General features: G+C 32.6%; 3 protein-coding genes across 3 annotated transcripts; 1 reads left to right on the forward strand and 2 right to left on the reverse strand.

Moving 5' to 3' along the window:
* Positions 1–1,324: 1,324 nt before the first annotated feature.
* Positions 1,325–2,956, reverse strand: LOC129919240 (uncharacterized). Its single transcript, XM_056000094.1, has one exon. It carries the CDS (start codon positions 2,954–2,956, stop codon positions 1,325–1,327), a length of 1,632 nt encoding a protein of 543 aa, XP_055856069.1.
* A 597-nt stretch (positions 2,957–3,553) lies between these two features.
* Positions 3,554–14,546, forward strand: LOC129919241 (uncharacterized). Its single transcript, XM_056000095.1, has 3 exons — positions 3,554–4,672; positions 14,224–14,328; positions 14,391–14,546. Exons 1-3 carry the CDS (start codon positions 3,554–3,556, stop codon positions 14,544–14,546), a joined length of 1,380 nt encoding a protein of 459 aa, XP_055856070.1.
* Positions 14,547–17,763: 3,217 nt separating this feature from the next.
* Positions 17,764–22,898, reverse strand: LOC129919242 (uncharacterized). The gene is made up of 4 exons (XM_056000097.1): positions 21,524–22,898; positions 20,991–21,466; positions 18,333–18,682; positions 17,764–17,929 (listed from the first exon to the last, which is right to left on the reverse strand). The coding sequence occupies exons 1-4, from the start codon at positions 22,896–22,898 to the stop codon at positions 17,764–17,766; spliced, it is 2,367 nt and encodes a 788-aa protein (XP_055856072.1).
* Positions 22,899–23,175: the final 277 nt, after the last annotated feature.

A 23,175-nucleotide genomic window follows, 5' to 3' on the forward strand; every position in this document is an offset into this window, starting at 1 on the left:
GTTTTTTTCCTACAGATCGAAAACGGTCTGTCAAATCGAAAAACCGTTAATGTAATAAATGAAGGTAGTAAAAAGATCTACAACTTTTACTTCAAATTAATTTTTAAAAAAGCTCAAATAAAAGAGATATGACAAAAATAAGAAAATCACCCTTTGACTTGCTTCAAAAAAACCACCCTAACTCTTAAACCGAAGGTTTAATCGAAAAAACTTATTTAACATGTTCTGTAGGAAATTCAATTATCTTTAAGATTGCTATACAATTGTTTCTGCTAGGTCCAATAATACGCGAGTTATGTGAAAAAGTAAAATAAATAAATTTTCAGAAAAACTGCATTTTCGGGAGCGTCTGCCGGGGGTTTGGCCGCACTAAAAATGTCTGCCATGGGTATTTTTGTCATCAGGGAGTCCACCGCTACAGGATGCGACTAGTTTTAAGTGGTTACCCTAAATAAATCAATTTTCAGAAAAACTGCATTTTCAAAACCGTCTGCCGAGGGTTTGGCCACACTCAAAATGTCTGCCATGGGTATTTTTGTTATCAGGGAGTCCACCGCTACAGGATGCGACTAATTTCAAGTGGTTACCCTAAATAAATCAATTTTCAGAAAAACTGCATTTTCAAAACCGTCTGCCGACGGTTTGGCCACACTCAAAATGTCTGCCATGGGTATTTTTGTTATCAGGGAGTCCACCGCTACAGGATGCGAATAATTTCAAGTGGTTACCCTAAATAAATCAATTTTCAGAAAAACTGCATTTTCAAAACCGTCTGCCGAGGGTTTGGCCACACTCAAAATGTCTGCCATGGGTATTTTTGTTATCAGGGAGTCCACCGCTACAGGATGCGACTAGTTTTAAGTGGTTACCCTAAATAAATCAATTTTCAGAAAAACTGCATTTTCAAAACCGTCTGCCGAGGGTTTGGCCACACTCAAAATGTCTGCCATGGGTATTTTTGTTATCAGGGAGTCCACCGCTACAGGATGCGATTAATTTTAGGTGGTTACCCCAAAGTCTAAAAACGCCAAAAAAAACGCATTTTCGGGACAGTCTGCCGGGGCTTTGGCCACACTTAAAATGTCTGCCATTGGTATATTTGTTATCAGTGAGTATGTGGCGTTGGTTATCAATAAATTTTAAGTGGTTACCCTCACTAAATCGATTTTCAGAAAAATGGTACTTTTGATGCGCTTTTTCTCGACAACGGCCCAAATAAATGCAGGCAGACTAAGGTATTCGTCATCACCATGACCCACGCTACCTCTGACATTCATATGAATCGGTTACCTCTCACGCAAGAAATCTGCTCCCGGCTCTCGGTCTATAATTTGTTTATACATTCAGTGTATATAGTATGATGTTTAGATCTAAAGTTCAACATTTTACTATAGAAGTTTTGTTTGCAAACAGTCTCTGTAATTTTGTAAAGACATTTTTTTACAGCTGATGATTTAACACCCTTAGCCTTTTTTATTAGAGCTGCATCTTCTATGTCTATACTATACATTTTAGCTCTTAATCCTATAAATTCCTTCATTATTAGACCATTATTTTCATCCTTCATAAATCCTAACTTTTTAACATTGAGCTGGGCAATACCGTAGCGGTTTTGGGGTGGATAGTCTGAAGTATCAAATTTATCTATTATATCATTTCTTATATCATTATAGAAATCATCTGTTCTTATTTTATAAATAAATGAATCGGTATCCATGTAGGCCAGATGTAGGTTGTCATTAAATTTAGGTTTCATGTATGCATAATGAAAGTCGTACATTTTATACTTTGAAATCTCCAAAACACAAAAACCTAAGTATATAGGCTTATTATATACACTGTGAATTCGTTTTAACTGAATAGCAGCCATGGTTTCCGAAAATTCTAATATACTATGAAAATTAGGTTTAGCTATAAGAGCGCGACTACCGAGATGGGTACCTTTGCTTTCTAAAGAATCGACAATTCGAAGATCTTTTCGTTTGTCTACATTTTCCATAGTTTTTCCGAATACAGCATTATTGCAAAGTTTACGCTGATCCTTTTCAAACTTTGTGGTGGCTTTTTTTCTTAGTTCATTGTTTAAATCAATATATTTTTTAAGCCATTGAGATTGTTTGAATTGCATCACTCTATGAATTTTCTTAAGCACCAAACCATTATCAAGGCATTGAATTAATGTTTTGTAATGAATTATATAATTAACTTTATTATTCAAATCAGCAATTAATTTTTTATCGGATTTACCAGACAATGAAATGTTTGAAGGACAGAATGGAAGATCATTATGATTATCATGTATTTCTAGGGGGTACTCGAGATCCACTTCTAAAACATAACCAATGTTTATATTTGAAATTAACCAGCCTTTAATATCATCTAAATTAGTTGGAGGTTCAACCCATTTAAAGTTTGAATGTGGGAGGTAATCAGACATGGCCCAACCGTATAGGTTATTAGCATCCAAGTACATTAAGTAATCAGATGGTTTACTTGAATCATAATCAACCATATATTTATTATTTGCTTTACAATGTCGCAAGCTACATTGTGTTAAACCTCCTCTTATACCCTTAGCGAAAAAGTTATACATGTTGATGTCTGTCAAAAGTTCAAGCTTAACACCTGTTTCTTTCAACATAGCATCCCACGAAAAACCTGGCAATGTATAATAGTGACAGGGATCTAGACCATAAATTGTTCTAGAATCAATTCTAAATTTTTCAAAAATGTCTGATAAAATTAAGACGTCTGTAATTAAATAGTGTTCAAGATATTCTCTTAAATTACTACATTTAAAATGTGACCAAACTTTCTCAGCATGATTATAATCATCTTGGTTACAATCCTCTTCAACCAAAGAATTTCTAAATGATTCTATTGGAGGAAGCTCCGTCTCACTTAATTTTTCTATAGAATCTAAATAATCATAGCATAAAACACCCTTACGAGTCATAAGTTGAATAGATTCATCATCTTTGAAAAATGTTGATAAAATTTTAAAATTTTTTTTTTCATCAAGAGTTTTTGTTACGAACTTGATTGAAGACTCCAAACATATTCATCAACATCATTTGAGTAAGAAGATTAAAATTAACATAACACCCCAGGATGAAATAAATTTCAGCAGACAACAAGATGTCATATTTGTAAGAAGTCAGTATGGGGCGATGTAAAGGTACGAGATCATGATCACTTGACTGGTAAATTCAGAGGAGCAGCGCATTCAAAATGTAACTTAAACTATAAGATACCTAAATTCATTCCAATTTTTTTCCATAATTTAACCGGTTATGATTCTCATTTATTTATAAAAGAGCTGGGTAATATCAAAGGGTTTATCAATATTATTCCTCTCAATAAAGAGAAATATATATCCATATCAGCAAAACTATTAATAAATAGTGAGCAGAGCGAGTTTCTAGAATTACGGTTCTTAGACTCATTTAGATTTTTACCTTCAAGTATAGATAAGATAGCAAAAACTCTTGATGAAAAAAAAGATTTTAAAATTTTATCAACATTTTTCAAAGATGATGAATCTATTCAACTTATGACTCGTAAGGGTGTTTTATGCTATGATTATTTAGATTCTATAGAAAAATTAAGTGAGACGGAGCTTCCTCCAATAGAATCATTTAGAAATTCTTTGGTTGAAGAGGATTGTAACCAAGATGATTATAATCATGCTGAGAAAGTTTGGTCACATTTTAAATGTAGTAATTTAAGAGAATATCTTGAACACTATTTAATTACAGACGTCTTAATTTTATCAGACATTTTTGAAAAATTTAGAATTGATTCTAGAACAATTTATGGTCTAGATCCCTGTCACTATTATACATTGCCAGGTTTTTCGTGGGATGCTATGTTGAAAGAAACAGGTGTTAAGCTTGAACTTTTGACAGACATCAACATGTATAACTTTTTCGCTAAGGGTATAAGAGGAGGTTTAACACAATGTAGCTTGCGACATTGTAAAGCAAATAATAAATATATGGTTGATTATGATTCAAGTAAACCATCTGATTACTTAATGTACTTGGATGCTAATAACCTATACGGTTGGGCCATGTCTGATTACCTCCCACATTCAAACTTTAAATGGGTTGAACCTCCAACTAATTTAGATGATATTAAAGGCTGGTTAATTTCAAATATAAACATTGGTTATGTTTTAGAAGTGGATCTCGAGTACCCCCTAGAAATACATGATAATCATAATGATCTTCCATTCTGTCCTTCAAACATTTCATTGTCTGGTAAATCCGATAAAAAATTAATTGCTGATTTGAATAATAAAGTTAATTATATAATTCATTACAAAACATTAATTCAATGCCTTGATAATGGTTTGGTGCTTAAGAAAATTCATAGAGTGATGCAATTCAAACAATCTCAATGGCTTAAAAAATATATTGATTTAAACAATGAACTAAGAAAAAAAGCCACCACAAAGTTTGAAAAGGATCAGCGTAAACTTTGCAATAATGCTGTATTCGGAAAAACTATGGAAAATGTAGACAAACGAAAAGATCTTCGAATTGTCGATTCTTTAGAAAGCAAAGGTACCCATCTCGGTAGTCGCGCTCTTATAGCTAAACCTAATTTTCATAGTATATTAGAATTTTCGGAAACCATGGCTGCTATTCAGTTAAAACGAATTCACAGTGTATATAATAAGCCTATATACTTAGGTTTTTGTGTTTTGGAGATTTCAAAGTATAAAATGTACGACTTTCATTATGCATACATGAAACCTAAATTTAATGACAACCTACATCTGGCCTACATGGATACCGATTCATTTATTTATAAAATAAGAACAGATGATTTCTATAATGATATAAGAAATGATATAATAGATAAATTTGATACTTCAGACTATCCACCCCAAAACCGCTACGGTATTGCCCAGCTCAATGTTAAAAAGTTAGGATTTATGAAGGATGAAAATAATGGTCTAATAATGAAGGAATTTATAGGATTAAGAGCTAAAATGTATAGTATAGACATAGAAGATGCAGCTCTAATAAAAAAGGCTAAGGGTGTTAAATCATCAGCTGTAAAAAAATGTCTTTACAAAATTACAGAGACTGTTTGCAAACAAAACTTCTATAGTAAAATGTTGAACTTTAGATCTAAACATCATACTATATACACTGAATGTATAAACAAATTAAGTTTAAGTTCTTCTGATAACAAAAGATTTATATGTAGCAATAATGTAAATACACTAGCTTGGGGTCATTTTCGAATAGAACTTGAAAATGACATATAAAACTGATCTAAATAAAAATAAATATTAAAAAAAAATATGTCTTTTAATCAAACTCTTCTGAAATTCTCTTGCATTGTATATAATTCTAAGCAGCACAACCAACAGAGTTAAGTATTTTGGAATGCTAGTTCTTATTTGATCTTAAGCATATGGACATCCTATTGAGAATATGTTTATCCAATGCACACATCAATTTTATATTGCATGCCGTGCAGGTGCTAATGTTGTGCTATTCAAAAAATCCAACTATGAAAGTATATCCCACAACCAATTTATCACTGAAAATCCAATCCCACAACTAATGTTGAAATGTAAAAAATATATATGGTGTTAGAAATCCAACCACTGATAATTATTCCCAACCGATGGTTGATATCGGTGATACCACGTTTTTGCATTCTAACGTTTGCTAAGCATGGCCTAGAACCCAAAAATAATATTGGTATAGCATAAATCAGAACTCATACCGGTATGCTGCAATGAATGGGGGGTTTGATGTAAGCCCCCTACCAGATATAATAACATTTTTAATTAATATAAAACTACTATAATTAGAAAATAAAAAAAAAATTAAAAAAATTACCATGTCTGTTTTTTTTTTTTACTTAACTAATCTTTTCTCTCTTCGCTCAAATGGACTTAACTGAAAACTTTACTCTTAAACATCATGTTCTATTCATGATTTTGTTTAGTTTCCTATGATGGTGATTTTTGCGTTCCGAACGTGAATTTTACGTCTTTGCGTTTTAACGTGAACGTGAATTTTACGTTTTTTGCGTTTTAACGTGAACGCGAATTTTACGTTTTAACGTGAATTTTACGTTTTTTGCGTTTTAACGTGAACGCGAATTTTACGTTTTAACGTGAATTTTACGTTTTTTGCGTTTTAACGTGAACGCGAATTTTACGTTTTAACGTGAATTTTACGTTTTTTGCGTTTTAACGTGAACGCGAATTTTACGTTTTTTTTGCGTTCTACCGTTTGCTAAGCATGGTCTAGAACCCCAAAATAATATCGGTATAGCATAAATCAGAACTCATACCGGTATAGCACAGATCAGAATCCATACCGGTATAGCATATATCAAAATCCATACCGGTATAGCACAGATCAAAACCCATACCGGTATAGCATAGATTAGAATCCATACCGGTATAGCGGTATAGCATATGTCAAAACCCATACCGGTGATACCGCTGACACCGGTGACACCGGTGACACCGGTGGCCCAGAACCCTCTAGTCTATACTACTAACTTTTGTGTGTGTTACAATCTTAACGAAAATATTTGTATTTAATAATATTTATATTATGTAATTTGTTGGAATTACCACGATTTATTGAGAAAAAGTGTAAAAAGGACAATTTTTACACATTTTGATTTTAAGAAGTGTAATTTGGAAAAAAGTTTTTTTGTCATAATTTTTTAACTAAAGGTGGGCAAACGAAAAATTATAATTGGCTAACCTGGGATAACCTTAGGCAAAGAAACCATAATGCAAAACTAACAAATTTTACACTAAATGCAAAAAAATTTTTTTTTTGATATTTTTGACTCGAAAAAAAATAATTCCGTTATAATTTTAGAGCTAAGGGTGGGCTAGCGAAAAATAAAAATTCGACTATCCTTGGATAAACTTGAAAAAAAAAATTAAAAATCTTAGAAACTTGGACTGTAAGAGCAATTTCGTGCGTGTCCAGAAAATTACCATTAATATCCCAACTCGGTTATCAGAAGGACCATCTTTCTAGACACGTCAATATTACCACTGACTACCTCGAACGTTCTAACGACCTTTGTTTTTTACGGGAAAATTCCCGATCAAGATCACTCCCAGTATTTCCTCGAACTTATTTTTTATTTGAGTCTTGTTTAAAGTTATCAAATCATTCAGAAAAGTGTTTGGATATTTAGGGTAGAAACCTACTCACTGCCAGATGATACTTCGTTGTTAAGAGTTGGATTCGTTTAGTTTAATTTCTCATTTTTATTTAAGGGTCTGTTACTTTAGAACTCGAGCTCAAACTTTTTACTAAGCATTAACTAAGAAGTAAAAATTATTTGAATGTTGTGCCCATCAACGAGTAACTTCCTGCATCCATTATAATCCTTCCCACTTAACAGTTTGCTCCTTCATTACATAAAAACGAACAAAAAACACAACAACAACAGCAACAAAAAAAAGAAGTAAGAACTGAGTTAAAAAAAAAATATATACATATATCACCCACTAAAGTCATGGCATTGTTCAATCTCTCGACAAACCCAAACACAAAAACTGGTGACTCTAGAGAGTGTTTCAACACAAAAATATCCTTCGGGCGATGATTCTCACCACACGTTGTCGTCGACTACGTCATATACGCCACGTCACATCCCATAGTCATATACAACATTCCATTTGTCAACACTGCTCAATTCAACTAAGCGCGACTATACCAATGAAACGATATGACGAAAACGCACGGAGGAGGTCGTAGGTATATGCAGGATCACCCACCTAACACCCAAGAGTGAAGAAGTATAGTGACTTATGTTCTCCTATTCATTCACAAAATTGCTTTTTCAACGTTGATACTCTCCTCCGCTCCGTTTGGAAAAAGGACATGTACCTACTCGCATAGTAATCGTTCCTTTTCGTTCGCGAAAAACCCATCATTCCTGAAGAGTATATAAGAAATACCCCTGGATCCACAGCAACTCTTGGCCGCGTATAGTAAATTCATACTCCTGCTCCTGGGGTGTATGTATTTCTTGTCATCAATTGGCACTTAACGCACATTGTCCTCGCGCTAAAGTGGATGTGTGGATATACTCTGTTCCCTATTCATTCATATATCCTGAAAAGAATACCCAATGCGAGAGATGGTGGTGTCCTGTAGAATAAATTTACACAAGTTTCTCATTTTCGTTCGGTTTTTCTTTTTAATTAATTTAAAAGCTGCTGGCTGATTGCTGCTAACTGCTACGCTGCTGCAGCAATTCTATGCATATCCCCGTAACCGTGGTTTGGTGTGGTTGACGTATATCCTCCTGAAAAGGATTCATTTGGCACGGGTCCATTTCACGAGTTTTTTTTTTTTATTTAGGAAATAATGCGGGAGTGATGGGAGAGGAATCATGCATTTAAACCTGGCGATGATGTCGACGACTGCTTGTTTACTTGTTTTTTTTTTTTTGTAAGTTTTGTATCCAGGATGCAGTCAACTGGCGCGCCTAGAGAGAGAGAAGATCCACCAGGACAATTATTGTGCCAGGATACTGCTGCTCTTGTATGATATAGTCTCATTCTCCCGGCTCCACGTGCGCCGTTGCTGTGTATAAGAAAAAATTGCAACAACGAAAAAAAATTTAAATTGCATGACAGCCATGCATTCTAAATAAGTTCATCATTCTTCGTGCCATGACTTGAGAGTTGAATTTCTATTCTATATAGTATGTGCTTCCTTGAGTGCTGGGTGTTGTTGATAGCTGAATAACAACAACAGCCAGATGAGGCACATGGTTTCCAATTCGTCGGGAATAATAATTTCTGGTAGATAAGCACACTTGGTACCTGTTTTGTGTATAGGTATCCACTCTGCCCACTCAAGCAATTGGCAATTGCCAACTGAAGTAATAACAAATCGAGATAGATCCTTCATATTATTCAAGAGATGATGACGAGGATGATGACGAGGATGACGACGAGGATGATGCTCTCTAAGGATGTATAACTTTTTGCAATGTCCTGCGGGATAGCACTTCTATATAATGGTACCACGCTTGCTAGCTCGCGAGATTGCTATGTAAGAGTATTCCACACACGTTAATTAGCAAGGACATGGTATAATACTTAACTATACTTGCATTAGAAATTGTTATTTGCTTCGCAGGACGATACTACGACGATGATGACGACGTGCGTTTCTATAATAAAAGCACCTCAATATACCTACTATATAACATGTGTATATCCTTATTGTATATTTTTCGAAATGAGTTTTCTGCACCTTGGAGGCGTAGATGCATGATGGCAGTAATCGTGGATTTTAATTTTCATAAATTACACGGACGTGATGCGGAATAAATGCAACCATGTTCAAGAATTACCTACGCCATTATAACTGCATAAATGCGAAAAGGAGTTTGAAGTTTGGGGTTCTCATATGAATGGCGAATATATACGAAACCTTCATCTAGAAGTAATTAAGAGCTTTTTTCTTCCTTCTTATTTGTTTTTAATTTTTTTTTTTTTGTTTTTGTTTTATTTTTGGAAATTGCTTCGTAGTGAGTCATAACTTATTGAAAAGTAACAAGACATAGGTACATAACATATATTTAATATAGTATGTTCAACAGCCTTTAAGTTTGAAGAAGATGCTGAATTTCGATTTTTTTTTTAATATCTCACATAGGCATATAATTATTATGTAATTTTATAAAGAGAAAACATTTTGGGTTTTTAGTTAAAATTTCAAATAATCTATAAAAAAAAAAAAGTACATTCATTTTCAATCAAAAACTAAAGCAAAAAACCCTTATTTTTTCCACTTTACACTAAGAGAAAAAAAATAGTTATTTTATAACTACACTTAGGAGCAAAAAAACGGAATCAAATAAATTATTTATTTTGAAAAAAAAAAAATTGCAATGGATAAAATAATGTTTCTTCGAGTCTCATGGTCTCATTTAAAAGCTTGAATTTTTTACTTTGAATTGTTGGTAAAAACATAAAAATGCATACGATAGTATCATCGCTATCTGTCAGTAAATTGCACTTCATTTTTTTTAAATGTTAAATTTTCTTAAAACTCTCTGCTTCAATTTCAGTCTTTTTTTCCTTACGTTACAATTGACGTTATCTGTCAATAAATTGCACTTCATTTTTTTTTAAATGTTAAATTTTCCGGATACTCTCTGTTTCAATTTGAGTTATTTTCCTTGCATACTTCATTTATGTTGTTTGGATCTTTATAAAATGAACGGGTTTTTAAGTTCCTAGCATTGATTTAAAGCTTTTGTTTCAAGCTTTTTAATGGTGCAATTAACGTTCATGTATGTCAATTACATCCTGACCAATTATCGTTTTTACAGAAAGCAAAGTTTGATTCCAATTTTTTTGCTCCTAAGTGTATTATTTGCATAGTCACTTGATAGAAATCAATGAAATTTTGGAATATCTACTTTGGAACAGAAAAAAGTTACAAAAAATAGTTAAAAATTACTATTATAATATTCACCTGCCACCATAAAATAGTTGAAAATAACTATTCAAATACATAGTTAAAATTAACTATGCCGTAGTATTAACGTAACTATTAAAATAGTCATTTTAACTATTGTGCTTATGGTTAGAAATAACTATTATGAGTGGTAAACATAATTCAAAATTTTTTTTTTTCGATTTTCATAGTAGGTATTAGGGTGCTTCTTATATGGTCGAAAAAATCTTTTTTTCGATTTTTTAATGGGACAACCCTGCATTATGTTCTACCATATAAGCATAGTATATGGTATTTTTTTACGATTTTAATATTAAAATTTAGGGGTCGCTACCATTCATTAAAGATTTAAGTAAAAAAAAAAAAGATCAATTTCAACAAATTTTTACTTGCGATATAGGTACTATAGGGCAAGTTTAGGATTCGTAAGAAAAATTGAACTCGAGATAACAATTTTACATGACATTACGATGATGGAGAATGCCAAAAAAGTGGGTCCGGCAATTCTGTCTGTCTGTCTGTCTGTCTGTCTGTCTGTCTGTCTGTCTGTCTGTCTGTCTGTCTGTCTGTCTGTCTGTCTGTCTGTCTGTCTGTCTGTCTGTCTGTCTGTCTGTCTGTCTGTCTGTCTGTCTGTCTGTCTGTCTGTCTGTCTGTCTGTCTGTCTGTCTGTCTGTCTGTCTGTCTGTCTGTCTGTCTGTCTGTCTGTCTGTCTGTCTGTCTGTCTGTCTGTCTGTCTGTCTGTCTGTCTGTCTGTCTGTCTGTCTGTCTGTCTGTCTGTCTGTCTGTCTGTCTGTCTGTCTGTCTGTCTGTCTGTCTGTCTGTCTGTCTGTCTGTCTGTCTGTCTGTCTGTCTGTCTGTCTGTCTGTCTGTCTGTCTGTCTGTCTGTCTGTCTGTCTGTCTGTCTGTCTGTCTGTCTGTCTGTCTGTCTGTCTGTCTGTCTGTCTGTCTGTCTGTCTGTCTGTCTGTCTGTCTCTATCTGGAGCTGCAGCCTAAACAAGTGAAGTGATTTTCTTCAAACTTTGTAGTTAGCAGTTTTTGGTGATTCCCTAGAAATTTTGAATTGAAATTTTTTTTATGACCAAAACTAACGGTACCTGCCATATAACGGAAATACAAAAGTTAATTTTTTTCAAAAACGGCTCTAACGATTTTGATTTTGATTAAAATTTTTGTTTGTAGTATTACACATAAGAACCAACTTTTAAAATAAAACAAATATTTTTTGTAGCGTTATTAACGGTACCTGCCATAGAACCGTTTTTTTTCGTTTCTGAATATCTCGTACAACATTAACCCGATTTTAATGAAAATTTTTATACAAAAGTGTTTAAGTAAAGGCAATATTAAAAGGAGATGGGGCAAAATTATATGGGACTTGGGCCATGAGCGTACATTAATGAGACTAGTCTCGAATTGAAGCTGGAGCTTAGTATATTCAATATATGAAGTTTTTTTTAAAATCGAAAGTCAGGGTCCTGAGATATAAGGCTCCAAAGTTCGTTCTGATAACCATTTTCTGTCCCTTTTATATGCAAATATCATTAGAACTATAAGAGCTATATGTATGTTTTTGATGTCAAATGAAAGGTTGTTTTTGTGCCTTTTCAACAATATATAACACATATTACACATAAAAAAGAAACGGCGAAAAAATAAAGAAAAAGTAAAATATTAATGAAAAAGAGAGTAATCCTGAACAAGTTTAAGGTTGACCTGAAAAAAACGACAAAAACTAAGGATGAGGCTTTGTTCCTGAAAGCCTCTGCAATAATAATCCGCTTTTACCAAAATCGGATTAGATATTTTTTCGAGATATCCCCATAAAAGGGTTTTTTTTTGTGAAAATTCATACCAAAGCAAGGCACGAGTACGATAACTTAGGCGCCGAGAATTGACAACGGCTATTTGTAGAGGTGTTCAATACAAATATTTTTTCTTACGGGAGGGGGGGTCAATGTCCCTCCTTTTAGGCGGGAGGGGCAATTTTCAAAAGAAATACTTGAAATCATAAAAAAATTATTAAAAAACAACGGCAACACTTACAGTTATCAATGATACTTTTTTCAAAAGCTAGAGTTATACACTTGATTTTAATTTTTAAATCAAACATTTCAATCAATCGTTTTTGAAATAATCGATTTCAAAATCAACATTTGGGAAAAATAAGATTAAAAAAATACATTGGATACTATTTTTGTCAAGTTTTTCAATGAGAAATTGATTGATGAGTAAATTAGTAGGAAGGAGTGTACTTCAGACCAACGACCGTTAAACGGTTGAATAGATATTTGAATATTTGAAATTTGAAAAATGGTAAAAGGATTTAGTTAGTAAGTTTCAAAACCCAATGTACGATGTTGTGGACTTGGGACCAACCGACCGTTAAACGGTTGAATACATATTTGAAATTTAAAAAAGGTCGTCTTTTTGTTAGGTATTGCATTGATGTATCTTCCTAAATAAAAAATATTCTTATCTACGATCCGTTAAACAGTTGAATACATATTTGAATATTTTGAATGAAGGATAAATCAATAGAGGATTTTGATTATAAAACTAAATGAAAAAGGTGGAAATTTTTATAGAAAATCCAATGTAAGAGGTGCAAACGTCTAAACGTGTGTTGTATAAATAAAGGATTTTATTAGTAAATCAAAAACAAAACTCAATGTACGATGTTGTGGACTTGGGACCAACCGACCGTTAAACGGTTGAATACATATTTGAAATTTAAAAAAAAGGTCAATGTAAGATCTGCGAACGTGTGATGTATAAACAAATGATTTTATTGGTAAGCCCCGAAACCCAAAGGATCTATGCGAATGGTGTAGTCGTCTCAAAACCCAATGTACGATGTTGTTTATGACTCTGATCTGTGGACTTGGGACCAACCGACCGTTAAACGGTTGAATACATATTTGAAATTTAAAAAAGGTCGTCTTTTTGTTAGGTATTGCATTGATGTATCTTCCTTAATAAAAAATATTCTTATCTACGATCCGTTAAACAGTTGAATACATATTTGAAATTTAAAAAAAAGGTCAATGTAAGATCTGCGAACTTGTAATGTATAAACAAATGATTTTATTGGTAAGTCCCGAAACCCAAAGGATCTATGCGAATGGTGTAGTCGTCTCAAAACCCAATGTACGATGTTGTTTATGACTCTGATCTGTGGACCTGCTCCTATGGTTGAATACATATTTGAAATTTAAAAAAAGGTCAATGTAAGATCTGCGAACGTGTGATGTATTAACAAATGATTTTATTAGTAAGTCCCGAAACACAAAGGATCTATGCGCATGGAGTCGTCTCAAAACCCAATGTATGATGTTGTTTATGGTTGTTTGTAAAGGATCGATGCGACACATGCATGGTGTCGTCTTTTGATAGGTATTGCATTGATGTACTTCAATAAGATTATTCTTACTGATGTATAAATCAACAGAGGATCCTGAATATAAAACAGGTAAGGGAATGCTATATTTTCTTGAAGGGGAAAGACAGGTCAAATAATGCACTGAGTGTCAGGAGTGATAATTTTTCGATTTTTTCTTAATTTCATATTAGGGGAAATGACCAAAATATTCGTCAGTCCATACTATAAAAGCAATAGTTGTCTGAGTTTTTGAATCAGTTCTAAACAACGACAAAAATTAACAGCGGTACAATTCTCCCACGTCACATCATGTCAGTATTACCATTCAACCTACCATTAAACACAAAACCTTATAAGGGTTTATCGAAGCTAGAAAAAAAAAAGAAGTATAGAATTCTGGCAGCCAGAAGAGTACTTACCCGTTATGGTAATAGAATTGATTTGGAGTTGGAGGACGTTAAGGTAAGTTTTTTAAAATAGTTTTTTTTGTAATTGACATTTTATTTAAAAATTTTATTCTTTAGGTTTTCTTGCCTCAACAAATAGAAGAACAAATGTGGGAAGAAGGTGTAGCTGAACTACATAAGCTCTGCCTGGAGGTGGTGGAGCCGTACGGTTCCTCATTCCGCGTCGAGTTTCACAAAGATGAACAGCTTGAACAGCAACAACAACAACAGTAACAACAACAACAACAACAACAACAACAACAACAACAACAACAACAACAACAACAACAACAACAACAACAACAACAACAACAACAACAACAACAACAACAACAACAACAACAACAACAACAACAACAACAACAACAACAACAACAACAACAACAACAACAACAACAACAACAACAACAACAACAACAACAACAACAACAACAACAACAACAACAACAACAACAACAACAACAACAACAACAACAACAACAACAACAACAACAACAACAGCAGCAGCAGCAGCAACAACAACAACAACAACAACAACAACAACAACAACAACAGCAACAACAACAACTACAACAACAACAACAACAACAACAACAACAACAACAACAACAACAACAACAACAACAACAACAACAACAACTACAACAACAACTACAACAACAACAACAACAACAACAACAACAACAACAACTACAACAACAACAACAACAACAACAACAACAACAACAGCAGGAGCAACACCAGCAGCAGAAACAACAACATCAACTACAGCAGCAACAACAACAATGTGTGTTTGTTCGTGTAAAAAAATAAAATAATAAAGAAAATTCTGTCAATTAGATTTTTTAAATTTATTTCTTTCATTTTATTCCATACATTTTATAGGATTTCGTTTTTATTTATCCAGGAGTTGTGTTCTGTTGGAAATCCCAACCACTTAACAAAAACTTTATTGCCTTTTACAAAAACTTTATTGTAGAACTTTTTCTACCAGAAATACATCTTCACTTTTTGATTTCATTAATTCTGCATCATAGAAACCGCCTTGTACGGGTTTTCCTTCAAAATCTTTAAGAAGATATGTTATAGGGTTAGTTTCTTGGATTTTTCTTATTTTAAAGATCTCAGTTGTCCAGTTCGGGGGTGTATCCCTTTTCAAATACATGTTAATATTTGCTGATTCTTACTTTATCACCGACCTTAAATTTTTGTTTAATTATTTCTCTTTTCTTGCTTTTGAAAAGTGGTAATATAGATTTTTCTTCGTTACATCTGCGGGATAACATTTAATGGTCTTATGAAAAGAATGATTGTAATCATGTAGTAATTTCTTATAAATATTTATCCATTTATAGCTGCCATTGAAACTGAATTCTTTCCACATTTTTTCTTTTAAAGTTCTATTAAATCTTTCAACAATAGAAGCCTTTAAAGAACTTAAAGTAGAGTAATGGTTAATTTTAAATTTTCTCATTAAGCTATTGAACGTTTTGTTGAAAAATTCATTTCCATCATCCGTTTGCAAATTTTTTGGGGTTCTAGAAGAATCCATAAATATTTGTTCCATTCCTTTAGCAACAGTAATTCCTTTTTTGTTTTTCATTGGGATGGCCCATGCGAATTTCGAAAAAGTATCGATGACTGTCATTAAATAATTAAACCCCTTGTTTTGAGAGCTATAGGGAATCATTTCAACAAGATCAGCCTACCATAAATCATCATAACCTTTAATGATAACATGACGTCGTTTGAAATTTCTACGGGCAGACTTATGCAACTCTTCCACAACCTGTCGTTTACTCATATTTGTAAAGAGTGAATTCATCAAAACAAAATAAGTCTTTTATAGGTATATAGTATGAATTAGTTTTTATTTATTTTATTCCAATTTTTATAAAATAACATTAATTTCTTAATTCTAACTAATCGATTTTCTATCATGTAACAAGCACATGTATCCGGTCCTAGTTGACATTCGTTTGATGACCAACAGCAATTGGAGTAATGGTGACATGAATCGAGTCAACGTAAAATTCGTTTTCGAATCTTTTAAGAAATGATATAGAACTTATAAATTCTTCATGATGTTCATTTAATATTTCTCCATGATTTTTTAAGAAATCACAAATGTCTTTTATTATTTTATATGAGTCCATTTTAAGTTCCTTGTTGTTTAAGTTTTGAATGCTAACTAACAAATTTAATTTTATTTATGAAAATTGAAAATCTTATCTTCATTTTCACTTACATGTAGGTACATATGTATATAAGATACAGATATATAAAACTAATACAAATATAACAACATTTTTTCACTTATTTTCATCTAGTGGGCTTAAAAACAAATGTTCAACTTTATTTCTTATTTTCCCGTCAACATACTTTTCTTCTATGGAGTCTTTAAGTTTTGAGAAACTAATTGCGATGCCATGTTTTCTTGTTCCATATTTTTTATTGTTTTCTTTATCGAAGAGTCAATGTGGGTTTTTAGCATTTGAATTTCTTTATTAAAAGTGGATAAAACTTCCATTAAAGAAGAATTTATGTGCTTTATAATGCTTGTTTCCTTAAAATTTATTTGATCATCAACATATCCTCTGCAGACAGCTTGGTGTGGAAATCTAGGTTTTTTTCCTATGTTGTTTAAATATCTATGCCCCATATCAAAATCACCCGATGGTGAATTCTTGATAATGTTCATCTATCAATTCATGTTTGTATGTTTGTGGAAAATTACAAATTTTGTAGGGGATGTTGATGATGAGACTGTTGAATGCTAACTGACAAATATAATTTTTGAATGAATAATAAATATAAAATGTCTAAAATAAAATATTTATAAATGTATGTATACATTTGTATGTATTTATACAAATTAAGCCTAATATTCTATAGTATCAATAACTGATGTTGGGATTTTCCTGATAGAATTGGAGAATATTTTTCTCTCTTCTATTAACTCAATAATTTTTTTTTTAATGTGCTTGTCAAGATACGTTTTTACGAGAGCCTCCGTATAATTTTTAGGATCATGAATTTCAATAAGAAGGTTTATTTTATCATCAACATATTCTTTAGTGGCTGCTTGATGTGGTTCCTCAGGTCTCGCAATATTGTTTAACTGTTTATTTTCTATGTTATAATCACCAGATGGTAAAAGTTTGAATCCAATACCAGGCGGGCCTGCAGCTCCTTTGGTTTTTGAAAGTGTCTTGGAATTTCTACCGAACTTGTCAACACTCATTTTTAGTTTGAATAGTTTTTAGTTCGGAAAGCTACTAATATATGATGTTTGATTCCTTTAGTTCTTCAATTATAGAACTGATTTCATTTTGATGATTGTTATTACCAGCATTTTGGGATGCTATTAAAAGCTTTAATCTATTCACCAGCTCATTAGGATCATTCCAGTAGACGTATTCAATATTCTGATTTGTGTATTTCATTTCGGTTATTTCAAAATAAGATTGACATTTCGATTACAGTCAATTTCTTTGCCATTCAGTTCATATCGTATTTCATCAAAGAGAAAAGCCATTGCATTATTTACAAGTTTTGTAGTGAGTATCTCTTTTCCATCAGCTTTTGAAATTGTTCCTTCAACATACAAAAACTTTCTGAAGGAAAAACATTAAGATTTTGATGTTGTATAGAAATCTGAATGATGTCATTGCGATCAAAATTGTTTTGATACGGTGAATAAGCATGATATTCGTATTTTGAAATACTTTCATTTATCTCCGGTTCTTGAAAAATGTTAAGCATATTTCTTTTTTTTTGTTTTGTTTTTAATGTTTTAATGTGTATCCTAATGATAATACAAAGTCCTGATTGTCTTTAGTAAGAAGAGATGTTACCGCAATTGAGTTCGAAGATGGATTAAGTATTAAATTATTTTGTGTGTTGTTTTATTGATTTTATTATATGATCATATACAATCATATTTCCGGTTTTAAATGTAATCGGGCAGTTATTTTTTCTCCTCTGAAATTGATATCTTTTCCGTCTTGATCAACAAACTTTAAACACAGTGATGTTATCCGCTTGACGTTCACAGGTAAATAAATAACATTCCTCGGAGCTTCAACGATTTTATAGCCTGGACTTACTTTAACAGCAAATTCATGTAAGATGTGTGCTGTTTGGCTATTAATATACGTTCCTTCTATGATATTGCATTCAATGCGGACAGCATTTACTCTATTAATATCAACATAAAGATCTGATTCATGATATACATTTGCCTCAAGAATTTTTTTGCTAAACCCCAAAATAGCTCCAATAGAATTTGGTTTAGAGAAGTCAATGTCTTCTGAGCTAATCACTTCACATTTTAAAGTATTGTTATTTGCCTTGAGTTTAATTTCACTCTTTTTTGAACCACTTTTCTTGTTTTTATTAATTTCAATAATTTTTGTTTGTATTAAATTATTAATATCTTCTATCTCATAGGAACCAATAGGAAACGTTATAACATTATCTCCTACATGTAACAAGTTATTAAACTCATCTACATTTGGTATAGAGTTATATGTTTGAAAATCTATAAGCCCACATACATAATAAATAGACTTCAGTACAATTGGTGGAAAATACTCAGCATTCAGAGTTGATTCATTTCCACTCAAGGTAAGTGTCGACATCTCGATTAAAAGACAAATGATACAGTTTTGATTTTTCTACGTCATTTTATTCCATTCTCATTTAAGTTTTTAAAAAATAATATTACATTGTTCCAGCAAAAATCTTAAACATAAGTGACCACATATAAATGTATCGAAGTCTTGTTCTCGGATATAATTATAATTTAATTTACTACCAAGGTAGCTTATAACCTCAGTTGGTGGTAGCGTTGCCAACCCATTCAGTCAAAATTATGCCTCACTTGAAAAAAATTATGCCTTTTCAAATAAATTATGCCTCAATTTAAATTTCTTAGTTTATGCTTAAATATTATATACAAAAAGTACACAAGTACACAAAACGAAATGTTTATTTAATCAATTTATACATTAAGGGCCAATTTTTCAATAGTCAGATAAACCTCAGATAGAGATTATTCCTAGGAATAAAATTTTTTATATTGAAATTTATTCTTCTGATAGTCTAACTCACGATTGAAAAGGCAACTTATTTGTCACGTAACGGAAACTTTTTTTCTTCGAAAAGAATATTTCAAGACGTTGCTTCATATAATTGGAAGAAATTAGCGCCCCAATTTTTTTCACCAATAAAAAATATTAGCCTATTTGCAAGCGTTTTAGATCTTTTTACAGCAACAAAATTAGATTCTTTTCTAGTAAAAGTGATTAGTGTGAACAAAATTCTTCGAAAAATTAAACACTACCAAGAGCTAAATGGTAAAAACAAATTCTGTATATAAAATTTCGAACAACTTTTATTTAAAAGATATAGAAAATATAAGTTTTTAGTCTTTTTATCAAAATATTTAAAAAATTATTAGAAAGTTTTAAAATATAAATCAAGAGTAGAAAGAAAAAAATTATGCCTTTTTGGCAAAAAATAAGCCTCAATGCCTTAGCTAATAAAATTATGCCTAAAAGGCATTATTATGCCTCAGTTGGCATCGCTGGTTGGTGGTCTCAAATTTCCAAAACTACCAAATACTTAATAACATTTTTTAAAAATAAAAAATATCTGCTGACCCTACAATTTTTGATCACTGTGATCTAACAGACTTAAAAGTTTATCTAAACTCCGATGTCTACCCACATGAAGACCTAAATATATCGTTTGAAAGAAACAGATACAGCTTGTTGTACAGAATGTATACCGATTTTCAGAAAACATACTATAATAAATCTAACATCGAACCATTACTTTCCTGGGAGCTATTTAAATCGCATTCCCCAAATGCTGTTATAGACTGCAGACATCAAAACGAAACCTTAAAAACAGGACCTGTCGACATACGCCTGGAGATGAGAACATCAAAAAATATACCAGCAAACACATCAGCTTTCTGTCTTATGCTCCATGATCGTATAATTGAATATAATCCACTTGATCAAGTAGTCAACAGAATTGTTTGAATTCAGAAATGAAAAATGTGAACATGTTAAATTAAAATAAATAAATTTTGTTATCATAAAAACAGTATTTTGTTTTTCTTTTAACGCTAATTCAGGTTCTCAATGGTTGCGCTAGTTGTTTTGATATTTTTTGTTATTGACCTATCGAGCTCCGAAAATTTTTATGAAATAAAAACAACATAGGTACATTTTTAACATTTAATTTTTTCAGAACAAGTTTTTCATACATTTTTACATTTTATTATAATTTTACAATTTTTGACATAATTAATTTTTTTGTTTTACATTTTTACACAGATTTGTATCGTTGTCTTTTAAATCCATATGGTAGCGAACTATGGTCGTCAAGAAAACGACGTTTTTCAGATTTAACGCTGTAGGTTTTTATCTCTGGAATTGTTATCACCTGATGATCTTTCGTCCGTCGAATGTTTTCTGATCTAATTAAAATTTTTTCACTGTCTGAAGAAGATGAATTTAGTACAGCTTCTTTGATTGAGTTAAAATTAATTTGTTTAGATGCGGCATAATTCAGAAAAATCCCTTTCACCTTGCAGACAACGTATTCCATATTATCTCTTGCGCTTAACACTTTATACGAGTAATTCTTAGGCCCTCCACTAACGAATTCTGTTATATAGCTTCCTACTCCGTAACTTTCCAATTCGTCTGTCATATCACCGATGAATTGTCCAGTAGGAGGTTCGAATTCTCCTTCACGGCTTATGTAGATAACAGAATCAGTATCGTAATACAAAACTCTTTCTCCTAAGCTCTCCAGATAGCTATATAGTTTGAGCCGTGCTAAAGTTGTAGTATAAGCAGCAACACAGACATTTACGGTGGCCAGAGAGTCGATAGCTTCTTCTTTCATTTCGAAGTTAACGACGACGTTTTCTTCATTCACAGGAAGAATGTGAAGCACTTCAACCGATGGATGCGTTAGCAAATGAAAGAAAGTTGAAGGGTTGTTCACAACAACAGTTTGAAGCTGATTTTCACGTTGCCCAAACTTTCCCCAAAACGAATTTAGTATCAGTTTTGCAAGCGATCTTTTTCCTGGATTATTACAAATCTCCGAAAATTCCAGTTGAATATTTTCTTTTACAAGAAAATCTGAAATATATTTTTCCTTTTCTTTCTGCGACGAACACTCACTTGGCCAGCCAGATGCTTCTTGTTTTATTTTAAGGAATTTGTTCATCATAGATGTGAACAGTCCATCATCTGAATTTTTATCCGGGTTATACTGGACTACATTATACTCCCATATTTCAAATATATTGAGTATGATGTATCCTTTTTCCACTGCTTTATTGACCTCGTCAATTACCCAAGTCCCAACCAACGCTCTTTGCTCATCAGTATGAGAACACAATGATTCTACATTTCTCTCATCACTACAGCTTCGACATAGTGAGAACATGAGCTTAGAATTTTGCTTTATTGGTAAAACTGGGTGAAGCAGGTTTTCCGGAGGTAAAATTTTACATTTCACGAGCCCATTCATTCCTTCCAAATTTGAAGTAGTTGAGCAGGCTGAATCACCAGTGATGTGAATCTTGGGATGTCCAATGGGGAATTTTCCATTCTTGCATACCCAAGGGTAGAGGGAACATATATCTATGTACCTTATCTTTTCCCCTTCTTTACACTTGTAGAAATCGACGACATTTCCGGTTCGGCCGCCATAAAAAGCATCGCGAGGATTTAGAGGGGAACTTTGAATAAGTTCGTGGTAGTTTAAGAAATCTCTGTCTTCTTTCTTAAACGACTTGAGATTCTTCCGAAACACACAAGACCACATTTCAATTACCTCGTAACCGAAATCCCTCAGTCTTTCTGTCCTCGCTTTTGTTGTCTCATACCTTCGGTTCAACGTGTCTTTCTCGTTCTCGTGCAGAGGATCATCCCGTTTATGCTTCAAGCAGAGAGGGTGACCATGGTAATAGCATCCGTGGTATTCAAAAATTTGATTGGTTTCTTGACAAAAACCATCAACTTTTACCCCGTTGATTAAAACCTCTTTTCCTTTATACGAATGTCTGATGTTTATTTTTCTATTACGTTCTTCCGAAATCATCCACTTGATGGCTTCTGGTGACTGATTGTCAACACATCTGTAACCGTTTTTCGGTATTAGTCCGATAGTGTCTGGTTTTAGAAAGTTTCGCCTATATAGCAAATTGCAAGCTGAAGCAATCGTTACCGATTCTATAAATGGCTCAACGTTACATTGAGTCAGAAAAAGTTTTCGGAACTCCAAGCACGCCCCTGTCAAAATTTTGACATCACTTTTGCAATATTCTACTAGCTCGTTCTCCATATCAAAATAATCATTTTTATGTTCTGAATACCATTTTAGGAAAATTGCACGTTCCTCCGTTCGCATAGTATCTGCACTATAATATTTCATTGGTGGCAATTTTCCAATATATCTCTCATTTTCTTTCGTATTGAAGAGATACGGAAAGTAACCTTTCTTTAAAGCAGAAGGTAAATCGAATGCTTTTGGAAGTTTCGATAAAGCCATAGGAAAATAATTTATGGAGTCAATAAATTTTATGTTTCCTATTTCCATTAATATTATTTTTGTACCACGCATTATTAATTCAGGGGATAAGTGCGTTTTTTCTAAAACATAGTTTAAAACGAACTGATGATCGTATGATTGACCGTTGTGAGCAACTACAATCACCTTTTTAAATTTTTTCCGAATTTCTAGTATATGTTGTATAAATTTAGGTACAATTTCTTCTCCTTTTATAACGTTCATTGACATTCCACAATATTGACAGAAATCCAAGTCA

The sequence above is a fragment of the Episyrphus balteatus genome, chromosome 4 (genome assembly GCF_945859705.1).
Source record: "Episyrphus balteatus chromosome 4, idEpiBalt1.1, whole genome shotgun sequence".
Taxonomy (NCBI): Eukaryota; Metazoa; Arthropoda; class Insecta; order Diptera; family Syrphidae; genus Episyrphus; species Episyrphus balteatus.